We start from the raw sequence: 27,758 nt of genomic DNA on the forward strand, positions 1-27,758 counted from the left end.
CCGCCGCAACTATAAATATAATTTGTCTGTAAAATTGATCAACTTGCAACACTGCACAACTTTTATTAATATAAATGCTCGCCGGTTAAGTAGCTTTCGCAAAGCAGGATGATTGTTGGCAGCGATAGTAATAGGGGAAGTTACGCCTTCATTTATTTGTTGTCGAAATTTTGTCTCCGACTTGAATTTCTTCACTTGAGGATGTTTCAGCCCAAATCCGAGAGGCTTTATCAGTTCTAATGACCAACGGGGAGTTTTCCCGATATATCTGCCAGGGTTTTGGGTGGGTCTAGATTATCGCGGCTTGTTGTGTAAGTGGAAGAGTTGATGTGCAGGAACGAAGTGTAAGGGAGGTTTGTTATGCTAATGGAGGTGTCGTTCGTTGGAACAAAAGAGCAACTTTGGTTGATTACCTGGAATGTGAAAGGTTAAAGCTAAACAAAGAAGCGAACCCTGTTGGATCATGTAGACCAGTGGTCCCCAAACTTGGCTCCATATTTCCCCCGGAGGCATTATTATTCTTTTATTTCACTCTGGCGACCTAATCATGACTTGTACATGCACAGAACGGACCTTTCTATTCCGCCCTTCTGCAGTCTGTGCCTTATCTGAAACAAAACCAAAAAATCTTAGTCACACCCCGGTCAAATAACACAGAATAACGGCGAAAAGATTGGGCAGGAGAAAAATAGATTCAGAATGCAGGGTTTTTTTTTTGTTCAATTCAAAGAAAAGGCTGTTTGTCTCGTCTGTCAAGAGATGAGAAGAAGACATTATTCATTATACTGTTATTACTGTATTTTCAGGACCATAAGGCTTACCGCACTAAAAGGCACAGTCTCAGTTATGTGTGCCATCACTGTATTTAACTCACATATAAGGCGCACCTGATTATAAGGCGCAGGTTTTATATACAATCCACGCCCACACTTCACCCTTTAACGTTCTCATGGTGTCCTCTTCTACGTCCGCCTTACAACAACAACACACACAAGCATACAAGTTTGGGTATTTTAAAATAGAGCGGGAGCAAACCTGAGTTTGGTATTCACATTTTTTTTCAATCGAACCCATGGAAGTCCTCATCCTCTGTTTCTGATTTGAACAGCTGCGCTGAATCTCCATCAAACATGCCAGGTTCACTTTCTTCACTGTCAGAGTCACTTCGTGGCTCCTCGGAAACGACGCCGGCTTTTTGCGAAAGCTCGAACAAAAGTTCTAGCGGACACGTTAGCCGGAGCGTCTACAATCCATTCGCAAATTGTGGTGAACATTTCACCACTCTTACTGAAACTGTGGTCTCCAAGAAGACTTTTCGTACCCCTTTCTGCGCATCGCCGCCGTTAAAGGCTTACTTTTTGGTTATGTGTGGCTTTATGGAAAACAATAAATGTTAACGTTTAGTCACTTCTGCGATTGCCACAATTTTTGTTACAAACCGGCCGTTCACACCGTGTCAAGAGACGGGGAAAGTTATCTAGCCCTCGCAGGAAAAAGTTTGGGGACCCCCGATGTCGATGTTAGCGGGGTCTAGTTCTGGTTGTTTGGAGGTGTAGAAGGTCCTGGTCTGCGTGTTAATGTATACGGCGTTAATATATTCGGGAAAGGTAGTCTGAGCCCCTCTTCTGTTCAGAGATGGTTTTTCTGTTTCGACAAAGATGCCTTCTTTGACTCCTTTCTCGATCCATCTGTCTTCTCTGTCCAGAATATGGACATCGCTGGCTAGCATCAACTCCCTCTTCATTTCTTTGGCCTCACACTGTCCGCCGCTAACAGTTTCAAACACACTTTGACGCCGTAGTCACGGCGAAGTCACGGCGAAGCTAAGCGCTACATACGCAACATACGCTACTTCCTGGTCTTAGCTTTGGGAGACACATTTCCTAGAGAATAAAAAAGTTGCAAGTACATTTTGTACTAATCTTCTCAAAATGTAATAACTTATTACATAATGCGGCAAAATTTATTACAAAATGCGTCGGGGCAGTTTATAACAAAATGCGGCAGTTTATTACAAAATGCAGCGATTTTTTTTTTTTTTTTTTACACCGTGTCTCTGCACTGCACTTCATATTTCCTGCTGTGTGCGGTGCAAACAACGTCCACTATAGAGCTAATGCTACACCGTTAGCATGTTCCCCGGGTTCACCCGCTATTTGAGAAGAAATGCTATTAACTGTCGTTCGTCTCGATGCCACAAGGCGAGTCTGTCGCTACGTAAAATGCTAACGGTTTGGTCTCTGACCTCTAAATGACGGTTTGAACGGTCGAGCGTCTCGAAACGTGATCCCGCCGCCTCCCGCGAGGATCGGCGATGTAGATAACGGATGAATCGATGAAGCGATTACACACAAAAGTCAAGCTTTTAAACCGCAGGGTTGGAATCGCGGGAGGGTTTTGTGTCCATTTTCCGCCGAGTTTCCGCCGACCCGCCTTTTTTCCCTGTCGGTTTTCCCAGAGCGCTCGCTCCGGAGGCAAAGTGCACAGCTTCGGGAAGAGAGAGCAGGCCATCAAGAGGAACCCCAACGTTCCCGTCGTGGTCCGAGGATGGCTGTACAAACAGGTCAGCACACACACACACACACACACACACACATACACACACTCGCGTTGCTGTCGGGGCCCCGGATGCCATATTTCTTTGAAAATACACTCGGAAAATGCGTTTTGTTTTCAGCCGTCCCACCACTGTGGCCACTGCAGCGGTTAAGACAACAAACACTGACGTAAAAATGCAAAGCAATTACATTTTAATGACTACACACACACACACACACACACACACACACACAAATGCGCAGTGCAGCGGCGCACGGTGATTATTTTTTAATTGGAAAACTTCTTTAAAAGCTGGCATGGGTACGAATCCTCGCTCTGATGAACATTAGCGGGCCGGATCGCACGGGCCGGGACGCACACACACACACACACACACACAGATACAGTTACAGCCGACTAAGATCCACTTATTAAAGGGGCGCGGCGAAGCCGGAGCTGCAGGACTGAGCGTCTCGGGACGGAAACGTCTCCGGTTCGATTCCCGAGCCGCCTCCTAGCAAAGCGTCGACCCCCAAAAACGCGACACGTTTGGCCGATGTCGGGATTTTGTCCCGTTCTTTTATCCCGAGCGTAAAAGCTGCTTCTCGACAAGCTTCTCGAAAAGACTAAAAGTAGCAAAAAAGGCCAAAGTGATACCTTGATTTACGAGTTGAATTCGTTCCCCGACCGGCTCGTTACTCCGTTCGCCATCTATCAAATTAAATTTCCCCGTTGAAATGATTGGAAACGCTGTTAATCTCTTCCAACCCCAAGGTTTTTTTGTTATGTTTCAAACAAAGAATGTACTTTACAAATAACAACTTATGTAGCAAAAATAAGGATATATAAAAAAGAGAGAAATGGATTGGGTTTTATTAAGTGAATAAATAAAATATTCATAATAAATATCAAGTGAAGTCGGGGGAGTCACCGGCTCATTGGCTACAAACTGAATGCTACCGTTTATATCTAAACGTCATTTATGGACGGAGCGAAGTTGCTCTTCTTATTAAAACCATCAAATCGTCCCCGACCGGCTTTTATCGACTCTTCCGTTGACGTTCTTGTAAATTTCCCCCGACAACGACTTCTCCATCTCTTGGCGGACGAGTCCACAACACGCATGCCTCGCTCGTGTTTCTACCTTTTCTGTTGGCTAGCTAGCCGCTTAGCTAGCTAGCCGCTTAGCTAGCTGGATGCTTAGCTAGCTAGCCGCTCAGCCCCCTGTTTTTTTTTTCCCTTCATGAACATCAAGCGCTCACCCAATCGCTCCCAACTCAAATCTGGGCTGGTATTAAAAAGCGAAACATCTGAGGGAAAACTCCAAAGTTGATGCACTCCCAAGACAAGATTTATTAGATCTGCGTTTTGTGACATCCCCCCCTGCAGGACAGCACCGGGATGCGCCTGTGGAAGAGGAAGTGGTTCGTCCTGTCCGATTTCTGCCTCTTCTATTACAAAGGTGAGTCCGCCGTTGCGGGAGTTCCCCCGAACGCCTCGCGGCCAAACGTTCCCCGGGTGGACGACCTTCCAGAATCTTTGAATTCCGAGCAGCTCGCGCACATGGAGGTGTTGGTTCCCTCTGTTGGATGAGGTCCAACGAGAAGGCCGTATAATTTAGAATAATGACGTTCCGGTTCAAGGTGAACGCTCTCCTCTGGCCGGGTCACAGTCAAACGGTTTCAAGCAGAAGCCCTTCAGAGAAGCTTCTGACCCCCGGCTTCTAACCCCGGATGCCCTCTGACCCCGCCGTTCTAGGAGCTGTAGGTCGGGAGAGTCGGCGATGTGAAAAACAAAGTCGTCGGTCCACGGAGGACGGTTCGGAAGGCTGTTTGGTCGGCGTAGGAACGTTTTCGGGAGCATTCGGACAGCAGAGGAACAAGGGACCGAGGAGTTCACCTCCAAGGGTCTATCGGAACTCATAAGCCCCTTGCAAAGCGCCATTTTTAAAGTCCACCCTGGTCACTTGGTGGCTGTTTCCGTCCGACAAAAGGCACCAGAAATGGACCGACGAAGAGGTCCGACTCTTCTGTCCTGCCGCGGGACTCGCGTCGTCTTCCCGTTCTTCACCGGTGGTTTAATTTTTGGAGTTCCGCTCCCGACCGCCATCCCTTACCTGGCCTCGGAAAAAGGCTAGTTCCTGGAGCCGGACAGCTCTCCGAACTTTTCTCTTCTCGTCCCCGAAGAGAGGCGCTGCTCCGAAATCGGCGTCGGAAAAAGCGCCGACTCGCAAGGGACGGATTTGTATTCAGAGCGACGCAAACATCTGAAGCCGAGCGGTTCTGAAGAACAGAAAGATCTCAGCGGAGTTCAGAGGTTTGATTCCGTCTGATGAAGCCTGATTGGATGTGAAGTGGAGCTGAAATAAGCCCGATGATTCCATCAGACCGGGCGGTAATCTGATCTCACACACACACACACACACACACACACACACACACACACTCTGGTTTGACCCCATCTTCATCTCCGCCTCCTTGCTTATGTTCCCGTCTCTCATCTCCATAATCTCAACCGGAGAGTGAAATGACTTCCCTCAAAGGTTTCTCCTCCTGGTCCTCATCCGATTGAAGGAACAAAACAACCGTGGCGACTCTTGGGAAAAACAGAGGAGAAAAAAGAAAATTCTAGATGTTCCTCGCAGGATGCGGCGGCGGAGGACCGACCGACCGGTTGCTCCGAGAAGAAGATCGTCATGGAGAAACCGATAAATGTCCAATCCGGACCTACGAGGAAGTGGAGGAGAAGGTAGGGGGATGAAGATGTGGAGGTTCCCTTCTGGGTGCGAGGAGGACGCTTGAGCTTCCGGAGGTAAAAGCCAGGCTGAGATGTTTTGGAGAGAGGAGGAAGATCTGGAGGCAGGAGGACCTGGAGGAGGTTTATGGATGGAGGGAAAGAAGTTAGTCAATGTGGGAGAAGAGAGGCTCAGAAGGAGGCAGATGATTGGCTGATGAAACCTCTACTTCCCAGTGATCTGCTGCTAGCTAACTTCAAGAGAGGAGGTCATGGATGAAGATGAGATGACGCACAGGAGAGGGTTAGATGGTTGGCAGATGATTGGCGGTGGAGGCTACCCAAGGAGAGGAGAAGAAGATAAGACGATCCCAGTTGGACAGAAACCTTCGGTCCCGACTGGTCGACTCTGAACCCGAATCTCCAAAGGAAGAGCGTCCGCACCCTTTGGAGAATTTTCCGACTCCTGGACTTCAGACGCCGTAGGATTTTCCGGGGCGGCGAAGAGTCGGAGTGGCGGCTCACCTCCCGGGGGCCGAATCCCGCGTACAAGACCGGCTCGGTGCCGGACCAGGGAATCTTTTCAGGAACGAGTCTGTTTATGGCGCATTGTGACGGCAAAGGAACCAGGAAGTCGGCTCTCAGTTCCATCTCCGCTCTGTCGGAACTTATATGGGACTCGTACTCTTGAGAGGTACTTTTAGTGGACTGCGGAGCACCAACTTTTAAGAAAACCATCTCAAGAGCTTCTCTCCTTCTGCTCCACGGAGAGCTTTCCAGGGCCGGCAGTCGTCCCCACCCTGGTCGCCTCGCTGCCGTTCCCCAGAAGGCCGATGGGCGGAACGGTTCCGCCCAAAAGTGTCGATTCGTTTTGACCTCCGACCCTAAAACCCTGTTGAAACCACATTGAGCCGCGCTCCGATGAGGATTGCTGGTAACGTACTTCCTTTTTAGGCCATTGCTTTGAGACTAGAACAAGGCCGGTTTTACACCACATCTCTTCCGATGACACATACGATTATTAAACTTTTTCACGCAAAATGTCATCCCCGAACCGTCCGCCCTCGAGCTCGAGTTGCCCGGCAACAGTCGCCTCGGAAGAAACGCGGCTCGGTGTAGATGTCAACACAGAAAAGCACGACGAAGGAGGTTTTTTTCGGACAAAGCGTCAACCTTTCGAAGGTGTTCGGATTCATACTCCGGTGTGTGTGTGTGAGTGTGTGTGTGTGTGACGGTCACGCTTTATGTTTTTGTAGAAATGGATACAAAAGTTTGAATCGCCATGTTTGGGCGCAGAGGACGGCGTGTGGCTGGCAAATCAAATCTGAGGAACGTCCTCTGGAGTAGACGTGTGTGTGTGTGTGTGTGTGTGTGAGCAATATAAAGGTCTCACGCTCACCATTCGGGGAATGTCTCCTCCAAAGGCCCTTGAATTATTTTTAACCAATTACCCTTTTAATCCCGGGCGTGGGCTTATCGCGTCCCCCCCGGTCAAACACAGGTGCCCAGCGCGCATATTTCCCGAGTCGTCAATTTTTACGCTAATGGTCGTCGATGTGCGCTCTCACACCCACACATACACACTTGTATGCTCCTGTCAGGTGCGATGTCAGTGTGTCGTGCCAAACAAAAGGGCCGTCACACAGCCGTCTGTTGTGTTCCGGTGTTTGTCTCCTGATTTTTCGGGGCGGGACGACGGGTTTGACGGGACGTCACTCTGATTTGATCCAAAAAAAAAAAAAAAAAAATTACCGTGTTTTTACGACCATAAGGCGCAGTCTCAGTTATGTGTGCCATTACTGTATTTAAAACACATATAAGGCGCACCTGATTATAAGGCGCGCCCCCTTTAACGTTCTCACGGTGTCCTCTACTACGTCCGCCTTACAACAACACACACACACAAGCATACAAGTGTGCGTATTTAAAAATAGAACGTGAGCAAAACTGAGTTTGGTATTCACATTTTTTTTTACCGGTAATCGTCATCAATCGAACCCATGGAAGTCCTCATCCTCTGTTTCTGATTTGAACAGCTACGCTAAATCTCCATCAAACATGCCAGGTTCACTTTCTTCACTGTCAGAGTCGCTTTGTGGCTCCTCGGAAACGATGCCGGCTTTTTGCGAAAGCTCGAACAAAAGTGCCAGCGGACACGTTAGCCCGAGCGTCGTCAATCCATTCGCAAATTGTGGCGTAACTCTCAGTGAAACCGTGGTCTCCAAGAAGACTTTTCATACCCTGTTGTGCGTATCGCTAGCGTGCTGGTTCCCTTCTTCCCCACAGTGTTGACTCACCGGGATGTCGAAAGTGAGCGGCACCTCGTCCATGTTAGCATGTGGCTGGGCTGGATGTGTTTGTCGGCGATGTTTTCAGGGTTGTTAAAACAAAGATGTTTTTGCATAACGCACTATCAACGACCACACTTCCCCATTTAATGTTGTCATGGTGTTCTCTACTACGCACACAGGGTGCGCTGCACTATAAGGCGCGCTGCACTATAAGGCGCGCTGCACTATAAGGCGCGCCGCATATTTTGAAGACTTCTATGTGCGCCTTACAGTCGTGAAAATACGGTAAGGTCATTTGCTGCACCTCGTCGGCCGCTTTCAGGCTGAAAAAGTGTTTGGTTCGAATTCCAGGAAGTAGCCTCCTCCGGGGGGAAGCTTTTGGGCGGTGAGGTACCACGGTTGGAGACGTGGGCAAGAGGCTCCAAAACAAACCGCCGATGAAGAAGGGGAAGACGAAACGGACAACATGGAAAGTGAATTTGCCAAAGCAGAACAACAATGGATTGTCAGATAGTCGTGTTGCTAATGCTAGCTAGCGGCGTACTCATTTTGGCCAAATATTGACGTTCCTCTGCGAGGAACCCCTATGAACCATAACGGGCCAGAAGAGCTTGGACCTCCTTTTCGCTTTGTTTTGAGGAAACAGCTGAGCGGTGACCACGAGAGATCATAAAAACGCCGCTCCGCAAGAAGCATCTGGCTTCGAGTCCAGCCAATCACCAAAAAGCCTCGTCATGCGACTTCCTAAACGGACCCTGCCTCGGAGCAGGACCTCACAAGGCTCTCGGAGTTGAGGTCGGCGGTTCCACTGCACAACGGCTTCGTTCCCTAGAGTTGCGCACAACAAGTAAGAAGGTCAGATGAAGAGCAAATGCCTTCGAAGCCTATAAAGAAAGACGACAGCGAGACAAGAACCGGCTGCTTGTGAGACGCGGAAATAAACATTTGAGCAATCGTTGTTTACGTCGTCATCACGTCGAGTCATGAGATGTTCTCAACCGGAGCTTGAAATCCTGTCGGATCCGTGTTGTTTTTGAAAGGATCGAACAAGCGGAGGAGACGCCGAGGGGGATTCTGACTATTTAACGTCGATAAACATGCTTTGCAAACATAGCGCCGTGATGTTTGTGACCAGGAACGACCAGGCCGTACGCCAGGGGCCGGGATCCCGGAGCGGCCTTGCACCCGGGCACGAATGACGCCACACACACACACACACACACACACACAGACAGCAGTGTGTGAGAATGTGTTGATGCCGGTGTTGAGTGATATTTATTCTCTGGCCCATTCCTTCCCCTCCATATCTGCCCCGGCTCTCCTCCCCCTTCCCCTTCACTATCTGCCACCTTCCCCTTTCCCATTCCTGCTCCCGTGGCTCCAGACAGCAGAGAGGAAGCGGTTCTCGGCAGTATCCCCCTGCCCAGCTACGTCATTTCACCCGTCGGACCCGAGGACCACATCAGCCGCAAGTATGCTTTCAAGGTAGGCCCCTTCTTCTTCTTGGGCGCAGAAGTGGCACCGCCGCGCTTTTGACGTTGATTCACGAACGACCGCGCGCCGCGATTGGCCGAGGCCCTCCCGACTGGGCCCTACGGATACGTTTTAAAAATAGTGTCAACAAGATGGTTGAAAGTATGTTTGATTAAAGTTCCCCCCTGGCGGGTTAATCAGTTACACCGTACACCTGTTGCCTGGCAACGACAAAATGACGGTAGACGTCGATCACAGAGTCTCTGGTCTGTGACTGAATGTGAAGCCAAAGAAACATCAGACATCATGTTGTAGTTCTAAAAATGCAATGAAATGCTGCAACACTCGCTAAATCTTTCACGCTAACTGAAGAATGGACCAATCAGACGGTGTTGATACAAGACAAAGAGGAAACCCGCCAATGAAGAGTCTTTTAAAATGTAAATCGTGCTGAACATCGGTAAATATTAGGAAGCTAAATGGAGGAATCCGGCACGAGGCGGCCATTAGATATGCCGATCATTTGCTTCCCTGCAGGCGTGACTGCGCTGTTATTTGAACAATTCACATACTGGGGGTGGGACTCGATTGAAAGTAAATCATTAAAACAATTTATCACATTTCAATATTTGACAGGGACAACAAGAGGTGTAAGTTAGTTTGGTGAGCGAATGAATGCACATGAGCTTGAACTTTAGAACCGTGTTTGTTTTCACGTCAGTTCACAAAACAGACAATTAGATGAACGCAGGAAAGTCTTACTTCCCATCCGACCGCCGGATTTGTTTTCACAGCATCAAAGTTCATTATTCTCATCAGTTGAATTGATCTGCATTTGAATTGATATTAAATATAATATAATATTTAATATTACCAACCTGCTTGCAAACTCAAAGCAAATGTTACCCATCTGTGCACTAGTACTAAGCTAGTATCACTGACCTGCATGCACATGCAAAGCTAATGTCAGGGACCTGCATGCTTGTACAAAGCTAATATCACCAACCTGCATGCTGATATCCCCGACCTGTATGCTAGTACATAGCTAATATTACCATTCTTTATGGAGTATAAAGCTAATACAAAGCTAATATCACTGACTTGCATGGCAGCACAAAGCAAATATCACCGACCTGTGTGCCAGTGTAAAGCTAATATTACCCACTTGCATGCTAGTACTAAGCTAATATCACTGACCTGTGTGCACATACAAAGCTAATATTACTCACCTGCGTGCTAGTACAAAGCTGATATTACCCACTTGCATGCTAGTACAAAGCTAATATTACTGACCTGTGTGCACATGCAAAGCCAATGTCAGGGACCTGCATGCTAGCACAAAGCCAATATCACTGACTTGCATGCTTGCTAAAGCTTTTCTTCATCTTCTGTTATCACCAACTTGCAGGCTTGTACAAAGCTAAAATCACCAACCCGCATGCTAATCCCAAGCTAATATCACTGACCTGTGTCCACATACAAAGCGAGTATAATAGAGCTGCATGCTAGTACAAAGCTAATATCACTGACTTGCATGGCAGCACAAAGCAAATATCACCGACCTGTGAGCCAGTATAAAGCTAATATTACCCACCTAAGTGCTAGTACAAGGCTAATATTACTGACCTGTGTGCACATGCAAAGCTAATGTCAGGGACCTGCATGCTAGCACAAAGCCAATACCGCAGACTTGCATGCTTGGACAAATCTAATATTACTTTCCTGCGTGCCAGTACAAAGCTAAAATCCCCAACTTACATGCTAGTACAAAGCTAATACCACAACCTGCGTGCACGTACAAAGCTAATATTACAGACCTGTGTGCACACACAAAGCTAATATCACGACCTGCGTGCACATACAAAGCTAATATTACAGACCTGCTCGCTCTTACAAAGCTACTATTGCTGACCTGCATGCTAGCTCCAACATGCAAATGTCAGAGCAATTAAAATAGATTAATTTTCTTACGCTAATCATTTAATCTCGATGAATGCGTTAAAGTCCCAACACGAATATTTATATTCACATGTGTCAATCACAGTAACGGAACGCTCCATCCATATTTTTCAGAATCAACTTGCATATTTATCGATACATTTTTGGATGCTATAAACGTAATTTTACAGCACAATAATCCGGTATATCATCTGGGGTTAAATATCCGGCCCAATAAAAATGTCAGCACGGCCCCCGGCGTCGATGTCCAAGACCTACTGTTAGCACGTTGCTAACAACCATAATAAACCAGTCTCGCTACGCTAACACGAAACCGGGAATTGTGGGTTTAAAGCTCCCATTCCTGCGGATCCGAAAAAAAAAAACGTTGCCGAAAACGTTGTTTCGATGTGACGCATTTTCTTTCGCCGTCCGAAAAAAAAAAAAAAAACCTCCAAAATAAAAGCCGCCCCTCTTCCATTACTCACCCAATCCTCTTCCCTCTCTTGTTCCCATTGGCTGGCCGCCCGCTCCCTCCCCTCCCGAGTGCGTCGCGTCCACCGCCGACAATCCTCCCATAAATAGGTATTCCCGCGCGCCCGCCGCGCCTCCACCTCGCACCCGTGTTTTTTGTTTTTGTTTTTCCAATTTGTTTTCGTTGTTGTTGTTGTTTTGCCTCCCCCGGCCGGGAGGATGTGCAGTGGCGGCGGCCTTGTTATTTTTTTTTAATTTTTTTTTTTATTTCCCCTCTTGGTTTTTCCATTGCATGTCCTGAGATCCACCTCTTGTGGCTGTTTTCAACTCCGATGTTCTCCGCTTTATTTATTTTCTTTTTCTTAATCCTCCTCCTCCTCCTCCTTTATCTCCAATGTGAATCTCTGTATTTACCTTATCTGATTTTTGGGAGTCCCTTCTTTCCTCCCGTTGCTCACATCTGTTTCGAAGTCGCGTTTTTTTTTTTTCACGGGATTTAAAACCGTGAGGGTTTAAAAACCCCCGGCTCCTGTTTGTTCAACGCCACGTATTCCATTTTTATTTTCCGAGCTGCAGCTTTGAGGGGGGGAAACTTATCAGGGTGCTTTGTGGCCCTCTTATCTTTATTCGCACAATGGCTCTTTAAATAGTCCCTGGAAAAAGAGAGTGTGTGTGTGTGTGTGTGTGTGTGTGTGGTCATCGACAGGAAGGGGGAGGGGAGGGGGGGGTGAGACCATTGTAAACCTTTCCAAGCATACGTAGCGGCTGATCTTTGGAGTTTGCGGACAAAGAGAATGAGGGAGGGAGAGAGAGAACACAGAAAGGGAAGGAAGCCATTTAGAGGAGAAAAAAGAAAAGCGAGGACGGCGACAGGAAGAGAGGGATGAGGGTGAAGGAGCGGCCAGGAGGAGGTGTGGAGCTGCGATGGTCCACGCCGGGGACGCCGGCGCTTCTGTTTATCCACCTGCTTCCAAGCAATGGAGGCAGCAGATAATCCGGAGATTCTTTTAAAAGAACTCCCACGCCGACCGTGTTGCTCCAGGAGACACACACATGCACACACAGACACACACTGCAGGGTGTGTGTGTGTGTTTGTCCAGCACTCAACTGTTCAATGACCCACTCAACATTCCCTCCAAACAGGCCGGGGTATTTTAGATCGCGTGTTTTGCTTTTTGCTCACCGCACGCACATGCGTGTGTGTGTGTGTGTGTGTGTGTGTGTGTGTGTGTGTGTGTGTCCTGGAGGTTCACGGTCAGCAAATTGTAAGGAAATTGTAGGATGCATTATTTGCATGCGATGATGGAGTTTGTGTCGATTTCTGTAAGATTTCGGTGAGAATCCTTTTCGGATCCATTTCAAGAACGCCATCGGTTTAGTTGACAAAGTCCCTCAGATGGCGACGTTCTGGCGAGTGTGTGTTGTGGCGTCGGCGCGGTCGAAGCGCCCACTCTGAGGCAGGGCCTCTGGACGCTTCTGGAGGAATCTCATGCGATGTGGACACCACCGGGCGTCAAACTCATTTTCACCAAAGGCCACATCAGCATAATGGTGGCCCTCAAAGGGCATGTAAAGGTAACTGCATGTAAAGGTAACTGTATAAATGTGACTAAATGTAGTGTAAAATAAGTGTAGCTACTATTGTTAAATAACACTGAATTTATTATTTATTCGTATCCACAATATGCATTTATATGTGACATTTTGGCTTTTAATTCTTCGACAATTTGCCAGAAGGCTAACTTTAGCATACTTAGCTCCGTGTTTGGTGTCAAAATGTACTCTTTGACAGCCTCATAACGCACAAAACATACCCTGTTTTTCTCCTTTAAGCACAAACATGTGTCCGCCTTCCCATCTTTCTTGACGCGGCCTTCCGTCTGCATCAACTTTTCTCTTCCTGGACATTTAGGGATCATTTGTAGTTCTCAAAACGGCATTAATGTGGATACGCTGCGATCTAATAGCGGGACGCCGTCACTTAGCGGATAGCATGATCGGCATGAATTGTGGGAAATGTAGTTTATGGTCAATGCACGGGATTGACTTATTTGTTTTAAGACAATCAGACCTTTTTAAGACGCCGCATGGAATTAAGTGTCGGGCCACATTTGGCCCGCGGGCCTTGAGTTTGACGCGTGATCCAGACACCGAGCTCCGAAAGAATTAAACGTTTAATTAACGTGTTTTCCACGATTCGGCTAATTTATCGACATCCAATTTATTCTCGCCAAGTATCAGCGTCCCCTCGAAGTCGTCTGAAAGGGTCGCCGGCGGGGTCAGAGGTCAGACGAGACTTCGGCTCGCGGCCACGATGCTAATCAAGTTGTACGTTTTGATGTTGCATTCCTTCAAAGCATTCATTGTGTAAGTGTGTGTGTTTGCTGCACAAGCGTGCACGTGTGATGGGGCCCACACCCCTGTGGTCATGTGATCACTACCCCCCCTCCCGCGCCCAGTAACTGTTATGCTAGCCGCTAACTAGTCCTAGCTAAAGGCTCTCCTTTAGCTCCTGTTTTGTAGCTATGTATGCCTTCTTATTCCTAGTGTGCCAGTTGTGTTTTATCCCTTACATATGTGCGTGTGCACGTGCCTGTTTAAACGTGCACGCGCCTGCATTCCACCTGACACGTTTCCTGCCGCTGCGTGGCGGCAAACAGAGGAGAGCGACGACGGCTGAACGATAGAGCACTCGCAGACGACTTGGGAATTCAGCTCCTTCCTCCGATGGGAAACTTTGGCCATTTTCACATTCGGAGAGGCAATATGTGTGTGTGTGTGTGTGTGTGTGTGTGTGTGTGTGTGCGTGTGCGCGCGCGCGCAGTCGGCAATCCTGGCCCAAATGTTTCCTTGGAAATGCAGAATTATCGTTTCGCAATGTCGTGAATACAAACGTTACAACATTGTGTTGGATTGGCTAGAGCTTTGCGATGCTAGGCATCCATCGTTTGCGCTAAGCTAATCAGTCGAGGGAGTTATCCAGCTCAATTTAGGGAAAGGAGAATGGAATGTCTCTTCTGGAATGGCTCCCGAGGAATCGGTCGCTCCTCAAATATCCCTCGATTCTTCCCCCGACGGATGACATTGTTTCCTCAAGCTAACTCCGCGCCCACGACTCGCGCCTGCTAGCACTCGAGTTTCATCACTCGGCTGTTTGACGCTGTTTGTTTGGGACTGTGTTCGAGCCAAGTTTGACACGGCGACCCCGTTTGCTTAAACATTAGCCCGTGAAGGAAAAAAAAAAAAAAAAAAAAAAAATCCCCGCAGCCCGTCAAATATTTGAACTGGCTCTGAAGCCGGAGATGTCGCGTCTGTCAGGGAAACGTTTGAAAGGAACAATGTTTGCGTCTTCGCCGAGTCTGAATGGTGACGGGGTGAGGCGGGCGATGTCAATCCCTGGGCTCTGATAAGGCAATTAAACTTGAGCCGTGTCGCTGTGTTTCATGATCAATGGCTGGAGAATGTTTGACTTCATTTGGATGACATTGTGTCGCTTCTTTCCCGCTGGAGGAACTTTTTTTCAGTTCCTCAAACCTCATGCGACGAAGGTGCTTGCTGATTGGTAGAACTCTCGTTCAGCTCAGAAGAGGCAAGACATGTATCACAAAGAGGTCCGAGCTCTTCCGGCCTGCTACGCCTCAGAAGGGTTTCCAGGGCTCGCAGAGGAACATCAGCATTTTGGCCAGACTAAGTTTTGGAGTTAGCTAACAGCTAACATGTCCATGGTTATTGTTCCTGCCGTGCACAGCGTGCATGCTGTAAAACTGGGGGAGGCTACTTCCTGGAGCCATATTGGAGCTGGAACTTCTCTGTTGTAAAGCAGCTTGTTAGAAGATCCTGACGATACAATGAGGTGGGCAAAAAACTTGCGGACTTCTTGGTCGCTAACATGAATGTGTTGATGAGTGATGACTTTTGGGGGTGGGGGTTCTCAGAAAGCGGCGTGCGTTTTACTCGTGCAGCTCAGCCCGAACATGAAACGGCAGAAATGGTTCAGTCTACCTTGGCAGGAATCTGCTGGAGCAAGCTAGCAAGCTAGCAGCGGACCGCCAGCCTCCGGCGCCGTCACTCGCCCGCTAGTGACGCGGGCTTGTAAAGGGACGTGTCTTTCCGTGGCGCTAAAGTGTTTTTCTTTTTTCTGCATGGACCAAATGATGAAATCCATCGACATTCCAACTTCTACCTTGCCAGCGGCCGCGATCGACGCAAACTAGTCTCATCTTGTGTTTTCTTTAATGTTTAAATTTGACCTTGCGTGTCATTAGCGTCCGTTAGCACCCTTTTTGTCGTCGCGCCCGAGTCCTGACCCGGGGTGGCCGGGCAGTTGGAACGACGTCTCAAGGTTTGACATTGTAGATAAGAAGAAAGAAAAAAAAAAGAAAGAAGATGGTCCCTTTGTCGGCTTCCTGATCTTAGCTGAGACACTGAGATTCTGGCAGGTATCCGATAAACGATGCCGTTTGTAGCGGATTCCAGAGCAACTTTCCGAACGCGCTTATTATCCCGCATCCATTATTCAGTGAGCGAAGCACCACTGCTGGGAGGATTTAGCATCTAATTACTATTTGCAAGTGTCTGCGGCGGCGGCGGCGGCGGCGGCTCACCCGTCCCAGAAGCTTCCGCCGCGGAAGAAGGAAGGAACTCGGGACGTCGACTGATAGCAACACGTTTCAAAACAGATACGAGGTGCAGATCCCGACTCAAGGCGGGCGGCCTTCTGTAGATTGAGCCCATGGCGAGATAACAAGTAGCTAGCCGCATGCTAATTGTATGCTTTGTACGAAAGAAGGGTGTCAAGCCTGTTCCTTCAAGAAAAGATGTTCCATGTGTTAGCGTTAGCATTAGCGTTCATGGTTTTCAAGCTTCCATCCTTCCCGCCTATTTTTTCACGACCTTTTCCCTTTCGGGTTCCGATCTGACCGCAACTTTAGCCGTATCGCGCGGAGGCCGTCATGGCGTGTAGCGTTATGGGATGTCGTCTTAGAGTTCGGGAAAGCAGTCGAGCGATGTTGCGAACATCCGATCTTACCTGAGTTCGGAGCGGGTTTTAGACCTGAGCAGATTTGAAGGAAGTTAAATCAATTTAAGTGTTTATTTTATCATCAATTCTATTTTTAGCTTCTCCTCCTCCTGAGCCCAGCTTTGATTCCACCATCCCGCCTTCCAGAGCTTTACCACTCATCTTCATTAAACACGTTTAATGGTCGCATAAAAGCGAATAAATATATATATGCTAAGTTTATATATATTACAGCCACCATTATTACACCGCTAATCATCGAACGTCTCGATACATTTCGTCGGCGATGCAGTACCAGTGTGTATTTATACTCTTCCTGCGCGCTGATTGGTGCATACCGGGGAGTTTAGTGGGGCGGAGGGGGGGGGTTCTTTTTCCTCACATCCTCCATCGTGGCCAAGTATCTCTCCTCTCATTGGTCGACGGTTGTTGCTTCGTTGGTCGTAACTGGCTGCTTGTACCTCTATGGTGTTTGTATTGTCCACGCTTCTGTGGTCGTCCATGTTGTTTCTCTGGTCGGACAGCATGACGTCTCTTCGTCCGCCCCCCCCCCCCCCCCCCCCCCCAAAAAAAAAACAAAAAAAACACGTCTGTCACGCTGACCACGGCTCCTCTCTCTCCCGATAGGCTAACCACACTGGCATGCGCTCGTACATTTACAAACAGAGCTCTGTGATTGGCTCTCAGGCAGAGCACAGTGGCATGAGGACCTACTACTTCAGCGCCGACACCCAGGAGGACATGAGCACCTGGCTGAGGGCCATGAACCAGGCCGCGCTGATGCAGAACCACCTGGACACACTCGTCAGGTAGGTGCACACACACACACACACACACACAATTTAATTTTGATGTACATATCAAGCCACGGCGGTCCGAAAACATGCAGGAGGTTCATTGCAGACCCTTAAATTGCCCGGATGTGTGAATGAGAGTGTGAATGTTTTGGTTTGTTTTTGTCTCTATGCGATGTATGAATGACAGAGTGAATGGCGCTACTGTAATTAGATGATGTGTGATTGATTTGTATTTATAAAATAATACATCCTAGATCTGAATGAATGAAATATTCTCATTAAATACATTGTTCTTTACATAGTTGAATGTGCTGACAACAAAATCACACAAAAATGATCAGTGGAAATCAAATATATGAACTCATGGAGGTCCGGATTTGGAGTCATATTCAAAGTAATAGTGGAAAAACACACTTTGTTGTCTAGAAACAAGTTAAAATGAGACAGTGTTGCTTCCTAAGTGGAGAGTTTGATTTCACAGAAGTGGGATTAACTTGGAGTTACATTGTGTTGTTTAAGAGCTGCCTTTATTTTTTGGAGCAGTATATTATGTCCCCATAGGGCAGGGGGGCCATGGGCCGGATCAAGCTAACGAACTGGTTTGATCCGGCTCGCGGAGCTAGCTAGTTGAACAATAGGTACATTAACAGTAGTTAATGTCAAGATTTTACCCGTCCGACACACTTGAGAATAGATTTTTCTCCATTTGGCCACTGAGCTGAAATGAGTTTCATGCTCTATAGTATAGGGCACCCATCCTTTTCTGTACCAGGGACCAGTTTTATGCATGAAATGTCTCCGCGGACCGGTTAGATGCGCCGGGGTTCGAATATTAAAAACTTTTTTCACACTATTTCATCTGAATATGAATACACTTTATGTAGACCAAGGGAAAGCATATGAAGCATACAATACTGGTATTGTATGGGGAAGTTTGGAGTGGCAGAGAAGTTTGTTAGACCGGTGCAGGACATGTATGCTAGCTGTGAGACATTGGTACGGTGTGCTGTAAGGGTACAGAGAAGTTCAAGATGGAGGTGGGTCTCCATCAAGGATCAGCTCTGAGCCCCTTCTTGTTTGCAGTAGTGATGGACAGGCTGACAGATGAGGTTAGACAGGAATCCCCATGGGCCATGATGTTTGCAGTTGACATTGTGATCTGTAGTGAGAGCAGAGAACAGGTAGAGGAAAATCTAGAGAGGTGGAGGTATGCTCTGGAGAGGAGAGGAATGAAAGTTAGTTGCAGCAAGACAGAATATATGTGTGTGAACGAGAGGAACTCGGGTGGAGCGGTGAGGCTACAGGGAGTGGAGATCAAGAAGCTGGAGGATTTCAGGTACTTAGGGTCAACAGTCCAGAGCAACGGAGAGTGCGGAAAAGAGGTGAAGAGACGGGTCCAAGCAGGTTGGAATGGGTGGAGAAAAGTGTCAGATAGAAGACTTTCAGCCAGAATGAAAGGAAAGGTGTACAAGACAGTGGTGAGACCAGCGATGATGTTTGGACTAGAAACCGTTACAATGACCAAAAGACAGCAGGCAGAACTACAGGTTGCAGAGATGAAGATGTTGAGGTTCTCTTTGGGAGTGACCAGGATGGAGAGGATCAGGAACGAGTCTATCAGAGGAGCAGCACATGTTAGATGTTTTGGAGAGAAGGTCAGAGAAGCCAGACTGAGATGGTTCGGTCATGTACAGAGAAGAGATAGTGAATATATTGGAAGACGGATGCTGGAATTGGAGCTGCCAGGCAAGAGGTCTGGAGGAAGACCAAAGAGAAGATTTATGGACGTAGTGAGAGAGGATATGAAGGTAGTTGGTGTGAGAGAGGAGGATGCGGAGAAGAGGGTTCAATGGAGAAGTTTGATTTCCTGTTGCGACACCTAAAGGGAAAAGCCTAGAGAAGAAGACGACTATACTTTAAATGAGGAAATTACAGTAATTTTGCACTTTAGTATCAATTCACCATAATGTAGAGTCAGTGGGAGTCCTGGTTTTGTTTCCCTGCTGCTAGAAGGTCCCATCTAGGGATGATGGTAGACAGTGACAAGTGTGTTACGTATATCCAGTCTATTGCGTCGTCTTGTTTTGGTTCACCGCAAATAATGCGTTGCGGGCGCGGAGCTTGTTTAGCACCTGTTCTGATGAACCGTAACTTAGCCAGGAACCTCGATATTGTCTTTTAAATGCATTTTTCTTTTTGCCAGCCGCCCGAGACGCTTCTGCGGACTCATCGTTTACTTGTTTCCTCCCAAAAAAAAGCGACTTTTGTTTTCGGCTCATGTTTTTTTTAACGGGCCGGCTTGTACTAGCTGATGTGTGAAACGGCCCGACGGAGTTAATCTTTTCTTTGTACCAAGAAAATTTTCTTTGCTGACCGGTCGGGGACTCCTGGTGTCAGGGATTGAATGACAGAGTGAATGGTTGCACGTCTCTATATGCAGCCCTGTGATTGGCCCAGGGTCGACCCCGCCTCTCGACCAATGGCAGCTGTGATAGGTTCCCATGAGTACAAGCAAGCCGTGCATAATGAATGAATGAATATCAAACGACGCACATGTTTTTTTAGCTTTAAGAGTTAAAAAAATAAATTAAAAAAAAAAGGAAAAAAAAAAAAAGTATAATTGCTGGAATTAAGTATATTGTAAAAAAAAAAATGATCTGAGTAATTATTTTCCAAGCCAGGACGCCTTAAAACTATTATCTTTATTTGTGTATTCCTGCAAATAATCTTCCTCTTCATTTATTTAATCGCTTTCTGTATGGAGCATATGAGACCGCTCAGTTTTCTCCGGGACTGATCAAGTATTTCAGATTCAGATTCAGATTTTGAAGCTGCATCCCAGAATCATTTCTTTTGCAGGAATATAAAAGGGGACAGGAAGGACCTAACCCTTTCTCTCTTGTTTGGCCTGATTTCATTGAGATGTTCTGCACCGGCGGGTTTCCTGTCGCCTCCTCATCGATCCTGTCCTTTTTCTGCGCTTCGTCACCGACCCGAAACAGACCCCGACCTCTATTTCCGTAGCGACACATGGAGCTTTTACCTGAGCAGCCTCGGGTCCAAAATAGAAGATACATTAGGAAAAAAAAAAAAGTGTTGCTTGAATTCATATATTTTACACAGATATGTCACATCAATAGATCCTGGTCAATTCAAGCTAAGCTAAAATAAAATATTGAATAAAAATAAGGATGTTTTTCCTTCTCTGTTTTTGTGCTTTGAACGTGGGCTCCTCCAGCCCGCGTCTAGAGCTCCCCCTAGTGGTCAACACAGGTACTGCGCTCGCCTTTCTCTAGAGATCAATAGCAACACTTTGGAGTTGATTGGTTGTTTTCCGGGGTCCTTGAATGGGTTTACGGTCTTAACACACACACATATACACACATTCTTTCACGTAAGAAACCTCCCGTTATGGATATTCAAGTGCAGATGTAACAGAATTTCCTCTCTAGGTTTTTTTTTTTTAGGGAGAGAGGAAGGTGTTACGTTTGTTCCGGTTCTCTGCTCGCCGGGCCGAGCGCTCTGGAACAAAAAAGGCGACGCAGGAAATGAGCGCCAAGAATGAAAGGAAGGTCGGAGGAAGTGAGAGGCGTTTCTTGTTCTTCTCGTCGGCAGGCCGTCCGGAAAGCTGGACGCCCCGAGCCCGGCTCCGCAGCAGGCCAACCACGTCAACCACCACAAGCCCGGCGCGCCCGAGTCGGAGGGTCGGCGGCCCGCCGTCCACGAGGTCCTCCTGGAGCCCATCCACCGCGACGCCGACGAGTGCTGCGGCTTCCACAAGAACTCGCCCACCATGCTGGAGCGCGTCCTGGGCGGCGCCGCCATGGAGATGGACACGCACACCTCCCTCCCCGCCGACCCGACCGCCTCCGCGCTCTCCCAGTCGGACCAGGTGTCGGCCTCGGCGCCGGTGTCCAGGGCGCCGTCGCGCTCGGCGTCCACGCTGCCCTCCAGCGTCTGCACCCGCAACGGCCTGGTGTCCACCCCGAGCCCCATCCTGGAGCCCAACGGCATCGCGGCGGGGACCTACCAGAGGGCTCCGGCGCCGCCGCCGCCCCCCGCCGACAAGCAGCTGCACAGGAGGAGCACCCTGGAGCAGGTGGAGCAGTGGGTCAAGGTGCAGAAGGCGGAGCTTAGAGGGTAGGTCCGACCGCACGGGTTGGGAGGAATCCTGATTGGTTGTAACCCGACCGCCTGCCTCCGCAGCCCCCCCTCCAGAGAAAACACCCTCCCCCGCCGAACCCCGCCCTCCCAGCCCAAGTTCACCGCCGTGGACGCCTACCAGACCTTGCCGAAGACGCCGCGCCACAGCCCGCCGCCGGGCCGGCAGGGCGAGTACAAGTACGCCCAGGACCGCCTGAGCCACTTCCGCCTGACGCCGGAGCAGAGCGGCGCCGCCTCCGGCACCGTTTGGCAGCTCTACGAGTGGCAGCAGCGGCACCAGTTTCGTCACGGCAGCCCCACCGCGCCCATCTACACCCCGGCGCCGGAGTACCCCTTCGGCGCCCGGCCGCCGTCCACCGTCCCCGCCGCGGCGCCCAAGTCGGACGGGCAGCCCCGCTGCGTGTCGGTGCCGCCCTCGTCGGCGGACATCCCCCCCCCGGGGCCGCCGCCGGGCTGCAGCCGGACCCTGTCGCCCACACGGAGGCCGCACACCCCCGCCGACCGAGTGACGGTCCGGCCCGTGGGCGACTTGTCGGTGGTGGACGTGCCCTTCTCCGTGTCCCCGCGCAGGACCAAGTCCCAGCTCTTCAAGGTGAGGAGGCTTTATCGCTCGTCTTGCTGGTTTTCTTCAACAACGCCGCCGCCGACAACGCAGCTCGGTTGGTTCCCCGGTAAAAATGGATCCAAGCGCGATCGAAAATTCATTGTGTTGTCTCAAGCTCACCTTTTGTTACTTCCATCTGACCACTACTCACACTTGGGCCTACATCCAGGGTCAGAACGTTGACTGAGTACTCGGACTACAGCAGTCACTGTACTCTGAGTACCTGAGTACTCGGAGTGCAGCAGTCCCTGTACTGGAGTACTCCGAGTACAGCAGCCACTGTACTCTGAGTACCTGAGTACTCGGAGTACGGCAGTCACTATACTCTGAGTACTCTGGTACTCCGAGTACAGCAGTCACTGTACTCTGAGTACCGGAGTACTCAAAGTACAGCAGTCACTGTACCCTGAGAACAGGAGTACTCGGAGTTAGCGCCTGCTAACTCACAAACGCCCCCTTCAGGTGAGGCGCGGTATTTTCTGCCTCACCTCATGACTTTTCTCTGCGGTTTATTTTATCGGCGAGAGAAATTCTATCACACACTCTCACAGCTTGTAGAAAGCGGCGGTGTATATAATGACATAATAAGTATTTCTACATTCCATCGGCAACATACTGAGAAACAGAAACGATCACGCTCCGTGCAGCCAAGTTTATGAGGGACTGCAGAAGTGAGCTCGGTTGCCGCTTGTATTTGATCGGGAAATGCGCAAATTCAGTGATTTGTACCGGAGAATATTTAACAAAAGATTGGAATCTTACAGAATACACAATTATGAATCAGATCAGTGGAAAAATGTTAAGCTTTATCTTATGTGATCATTGTTTTTTTTTTGTTTTCATTATGAGGCAGAGCCTCACCTGCCTCCCCTGACCGCGCGTTACTGGTCTGCCGACCCTCCGCAACCCCGAGTGCAGGGAAGCGCTATCTCAAATATCTCTGTCAGGGTCTGAAACCCTCAGGTTCTCCCCGGAAACGTCCTGGAAAACCCACTCCCAGAACATGTTTTAAGCGAAAGCCGGCCTGCATCCGGAGGGGACGTGCACGTCGGGCGGTATGTTTCGTATACATAAAATTATCGCTACGTAAAAGTGCGCTTCTGTGTGTCATCAGGCCGCGACCATCGAGAGGAGATCGATGCCTCCGTCCGGCTACATCACCCACACCGTCAGCGCGCCCAGCCTGCACGGGAAGACGGTAGGTTCTGCGTCCCGGGCGCCAAAGAAGCCGACCTTACATACCAAACCCCGATGCAAACCGCGCTCGTTCGCTAATGGTGCGTTCCAGAAGTTCCAACGCCTGGAAGTGTCCACTAGCGGGCGACTGGTTCAGGATACACGGAGGTGACGTTTGGGAAGGGAAAGGGTTCTCTCTCCACGTTCTTTGTATGTTGAGAGCTTTAGTTGGATCATGAAGGGAAACCTTGCGCTTGAAGAGTCCGTTCAAGGGACATCACAAGTCAACTTAACGTCACACCAGTTGCTCTTTGGAAGCCCCTTGCAGGGAACATCATTTCTTGCTGTATGAGCTCTTGGTAGTTCCAAGAAGCTCTTCGGGAACAAGGACGTTTCTTGGCGCCTTGGGACCTCCGGTTCCTTGAACCGTTTTTTGCTCCAACTCCGAGGCAAGGTCCTCTTACTGATCTAGTAGAACTCTTTACATGTAGGTGCTTGGTGGAACTCATGAGTCACGGCCATAAACAGATACTTCTTATGGACTGCAGAGCACCGTTTCAAAGAAAAACAACCGCGGTCAGATGTTTTCTTGCGACAAAATGAACTGACAAAGAGGTCCGAGCACTTCTGGTCTAACGGGCCTGGCCGAGGTTCCCCCTGGAGGAGTTCCTGGAACCAAAGCGGAGCTGGACAGTTCTCAGAACTTCCCCGTCCAAAAGCGGCTCTGGTGACTCTTTTAGAAGCCAAATTTTTTTTTTTTTTTTTTTTTCCTGTTTTCTGTTTGTTTTTATTTCAACTGGCATGAGGAAACTTGGCGCATTTCGGGGTGCAAAGACTTGCCCGGCGAAAGCCGGTGTGTTGCATCTCACAGATGAAGCTTTTCAAATAAAAGCGATTTCCATGTTCTGATTACGAGGGGAGTCAAAAGGGGATCTTTCATCGGCCAAACCTCGGCTTTTTGGGCCGGTGTGGATCTTCACAGCTCCCGGATGAAACAGGACGGCGGTTGGAAGCCAATTTTTTTAAACCCCTTACGTGTCAAGGTGTCTTGGGAAGGTTGGGGGAAACTAAACTTCTAGCTTCCAAGAAGCTTCGCTAACAAAGTCCAGCATTACAGGTTATTTCCTTCGAGGTCTTCATTTTTGGGCGCAGCTGAAGAAGGTGGAGGACTTGAAGTCCTCGGGGTCAAGAGTCCAGAGCAATGGAGAGGGTGGAGAAGAGGTGAAGAAGTTGGTGGGAACAGGTGGAGGAAAGTTTCAGGTGGGATAAAATAGTATTAACCGGAAGGAAAGTCAAGGTGGAGAAGACGGAGGTGATGATTTGGAGGTTTCTTCTAGACCAGGGGTCGGCAACCCGAGGCTCCGGAGTGGCTTGGGAAAATAAATGATAAATATTTAATTGAAGTGTATTTCATTTGTGTTAATTCCTTTTTTTAACTTTTAGTTCTAAGTTGTAAGATTATTGTGATCTTGAAATATTAAATAAAATCGTATTTATTATTTTTCGCCGCTCAAAATCGGTAAAGTCCCGATTTGCAGATGCTGTGCGCAGAAGTTCCATTAACCGGGTAAAATAAATATTTATGAAGATATTTTGCGAATATTTATTTTTTTTATTGTTTCCTGACACTGTGATTTTTTTTGCGGATTTATTTTTAAAATTCAGGTCAAGGCTCCGCTACACGCTCTGAAAGCCCAAAGCTCAAAATGAGTTCATTACATAAATAAAATTTAATTTTTTTCCGTAATACTTTGTGAATTTCAGAAGCAACACACTACACACTAGGAAGTGTAAAGGTAATAAAAAGCAATATATACAGCGGTACCTTTATTTTAGACGTCAAAAAAGTAATTGCGGCTCCCGGTGTTTTCTTTTCCGAGGATCCAAATGGCTCTTTGGGTGTTAAAGGTTGCCGACCCCTGATTTAGATGTTCTGGAGATCAAGTGGAGATGGTTTGGACACGAGCAGAGGAGGGTTGGTGGAGATCCGGGTTGAAGGACGCTATTGAGCAGGAGAACCGGGAGGTGGTTTATGGATGGAGGGAAAGTGGACGGAGAGGAGAGGGTTCGACGGAGGCAGACGATTGGTTGACGAAAGCCCGGTAGTATTTCTAGTGATCCGCCGGTTTACGAAAAGCGTCCGATCTCGACGTTGGACCGAGTTCCTCCTGCGCTCGGTGATGACGCTCCTATCTGATGTTCCGTGCAGCCCGACGAGCTCACCCTGCTGCTCATTCAGCTGCGCCGCCACCAGGCCAAGATGGCGTCCGCGCGCCAGCACACGTTAGCGCAGCTCCAGCGGCTCAATGGCGCCAAAGAGCCCTTCCTCCACGGACGCCTCCTCGCTAGCACCGACGATAGCGGCAGCCCCCTCCCGGGCCCCGGACGCTCCCCCGTGAACCGCCTTAGTCCCTTCGGCGTCTCGCCGACCCTCAGCACCCAGGTGGGGCCTCGTGGCACGCCGGCCCCCCACCTCCGTCTGTCGTGGCCCCGCGGGGCCGGTAGAGGTTGCCGTTAGCCGGTCACATCATCACAAAATCTAACGGAAAGTCTTTAGCAAAGAAAGCAAGCATCTATTTTCTCGAAAGTGCCGATGCTACAGATGCAATTTAACAAATGGATGTTGCTTTTAAATCAGTTGCAAAGTCTTCCCAGTGCTTTTATCGTATTAAAACCTCAACCGTTAGCACTAAGCGCTAGCTTGCACTAATTCTTGACGTAAGGCATTTAAAGACTCTTCTGAGGAGCAACTTGTAGCTTAAGGGTAATCCCTTCCTTTCTCGTTGGACACTATCTTGTTCCCGGCATCAAGTTAGCTTAGCGGCCCCTGGTTAACAGCGAAAGCGTCGTCATGGAGTAATGGCAACCTCTACCCGACGGCTCCGGCGTGGAAGCGGCACGGCATCCGGCATGGCTACTCCGGCTGCCGTCATACCCCCGAAAAAGAAACGAAGCAATCCATCCGCCTCTGTCACGTCTGCTGTCCGTGGCTGGTCCGTTTCCATACCGTGCTTTCCAGTGGTGACGCCGTCCGTAGCATGTTGCGCCGCTAACAACGCCCCCTCCCGATGTCCGCACTAAGCCATCCCATGCTTTGGCTCGCATAGGGCACGTCGGCTATTTTTGTCCGTCCGACACCTCCAACCCGTCATCGATCACGCTGGTTCGCGCTGACGACGCCGTCTGCGGTGACCGAATGTTTCCCAGCGGATAGACTCGGTTCCTTCTGCTGTACCTGTGAGTGTCTTGTGGTGCATGTTAGCGTAGACGTCGACTACATTTAGCCTGATCGCTGAGTTGTCGGTGACTCGATCCGCAGAGCTCGCCCGATATCGGGTTTTCGAAGCGAACAACAAAAGCATGTCATCCAGTGGAGATCGTGGGGTCGCGAGCTAGCTCCGAGGCTCAAGCTAAGCGGATCGTCTAGGCGTCCCGGGGGGGGGCTGGCGCGCCGAAAAGCCTCGGATTGGTGTCAACATCGTCCGGATATCGAAAATCCCGCTTCGAAAGTCCGATATCGGCCGATTGACGAGTCAGCCTGGCTCGGATCGCGGACGCAAAACCGTAACGCCCGCCCGCCTGTCTCTTCCCCCCCCGTAGGCCGACGACACCTACATGCAGCTGAAGAAGGACCTGGAGTACCTGGACCTGAAGGTGAGGGAGTCGGGGGAGGGGAGGGCTCCTCGTCGTCCCATCTTGAATTAACCCTGTACTCACCCGCGTTAAACCAAGTTAGCATGTCTCAGCTGCGATCGATCCTCCCGGGGGGGGGGGGGGGGAGCACAGGACGGTAGCTAGCTAACCCGTAACTGCGTGGCGGGGTTTTTTCCCCGACATCCATTAAAAGCGGCCACTTGTGACCGCGGTTCTGTGTCTTTTTTTTTTTTTTTTTTTTCTTTTTTTTTTTCCACTTTTTGACTCCCAGATCAGAGCTCTAGAGCCCCTGATCCTCGCAGTTCACAGTTTACTACTGCACTGCACTGCCGGGCCTCTCAGGCCTCTAATGAACGTAAGCTCTACGTGTGTGTGTGTGTGTGTGTGTGTGTGTGTGTGTGTGTGTGCCTGTATTCAGAATCTGTGCAGACATCTTGAATGCGGTGTGTGTACGTGCCTGTGCATGTAGCGCTCAGTAGCATCGGCGCGGTCCCCCCGTCCCCCCGACCCCTTTGCGTGGCGATGTGGAGGATGCTGTAGGTCCCTGGGCATGGGATGGCTCGGCAGTGCATGTGTCGTGACTGTGGCCCGGTGGTTGTAAAGCCAGCTGCTTCTACCATCGTCTCTGAAACGCTGCACCTCCCCCGGACGGTAACGCAGGGCTCTACTGTGTCCCCCCCCCCCCCCCACTCCCACTCCCCTTTCCTGTACCCTCAGAACCAGGGTTGGGCGGCGTTACGACCGACGCTAGCTCTGTTTGCGCATCGAATCACGCGCAGCTAAGCTACGCCAAGATGGACGACTCCAAAGTCCAGCAGAAGTGTCTCCAAACATGGTCCAGCCCTGTGTGTGTGTGTGTGTGTGTGCGATCTGTGTTTCGTTCTTGCACTTGAAG

The 27,758-nt window shown here is 49.3% G+C and overlaps 1 protein-coding gene across 13 annotated transcripts in view; it reads left to right on the top strand.

Annotated features, from left to right (window-relative positions):
• Positions 1-27,758, top strand: part of LOC147232374 (pleckstrin homology domain-containing family A member 7-like) — a 184,986-nt gene that overhangs the window by 133,744 nt on the left and 23,484 nt on the right. For all 13 annotated transcript variants that reach the window (XM_086149182.1, XM_086149184.1, XM_086149183.1 and 10 more), the window contains 8 exons: positions 2,459-2,563; positions 3,928-4,000; positions 8,947-9,047; positions 17,096-17,277; positions 20,881-21,405; positions 21,472-22,021; positions 23,148-23,231; positions 26,810-26,863. In XM_086149182.1, coding sequence (XP_086005308.1) covers positions 2,459-2,563; positions 3,928-4,000; positions 8,947-9,047; positions 17,096-17,277; positions 20,881-21,405; positions 21,472-22,021; positions 23,148-23,231; positions 26,810-26,863 — 1,674 coding nt within the window. The remainder of the gene's footprint in view (positions 1-2,458; positions 2,564-3,927; positions 4,001-8,946; positions 9,048-17,095; positions 17,278-20,880; positions 21,406-21,471; positions 22,022-23,147; positions 23,232-26,809; positions 26,864-27,758) is intronic.

The sequence above is a fragment of the Fistularia commersonii genome, chromosome 7 (assembly GCF_037954325.1).
Source record: "Fistularia commersonii isolate RoL2024-O1a breed Wild chromosome 7, RoL_Fcom_v1.0, whole genome shotgun sequence".
NCBI classification, from domain to species: Eukaryota; Metazoa; Chordata; class Actinopteri; order Syngnathiformes; family Fistulariidae; genus Fistularia; species Fistularia commersonii.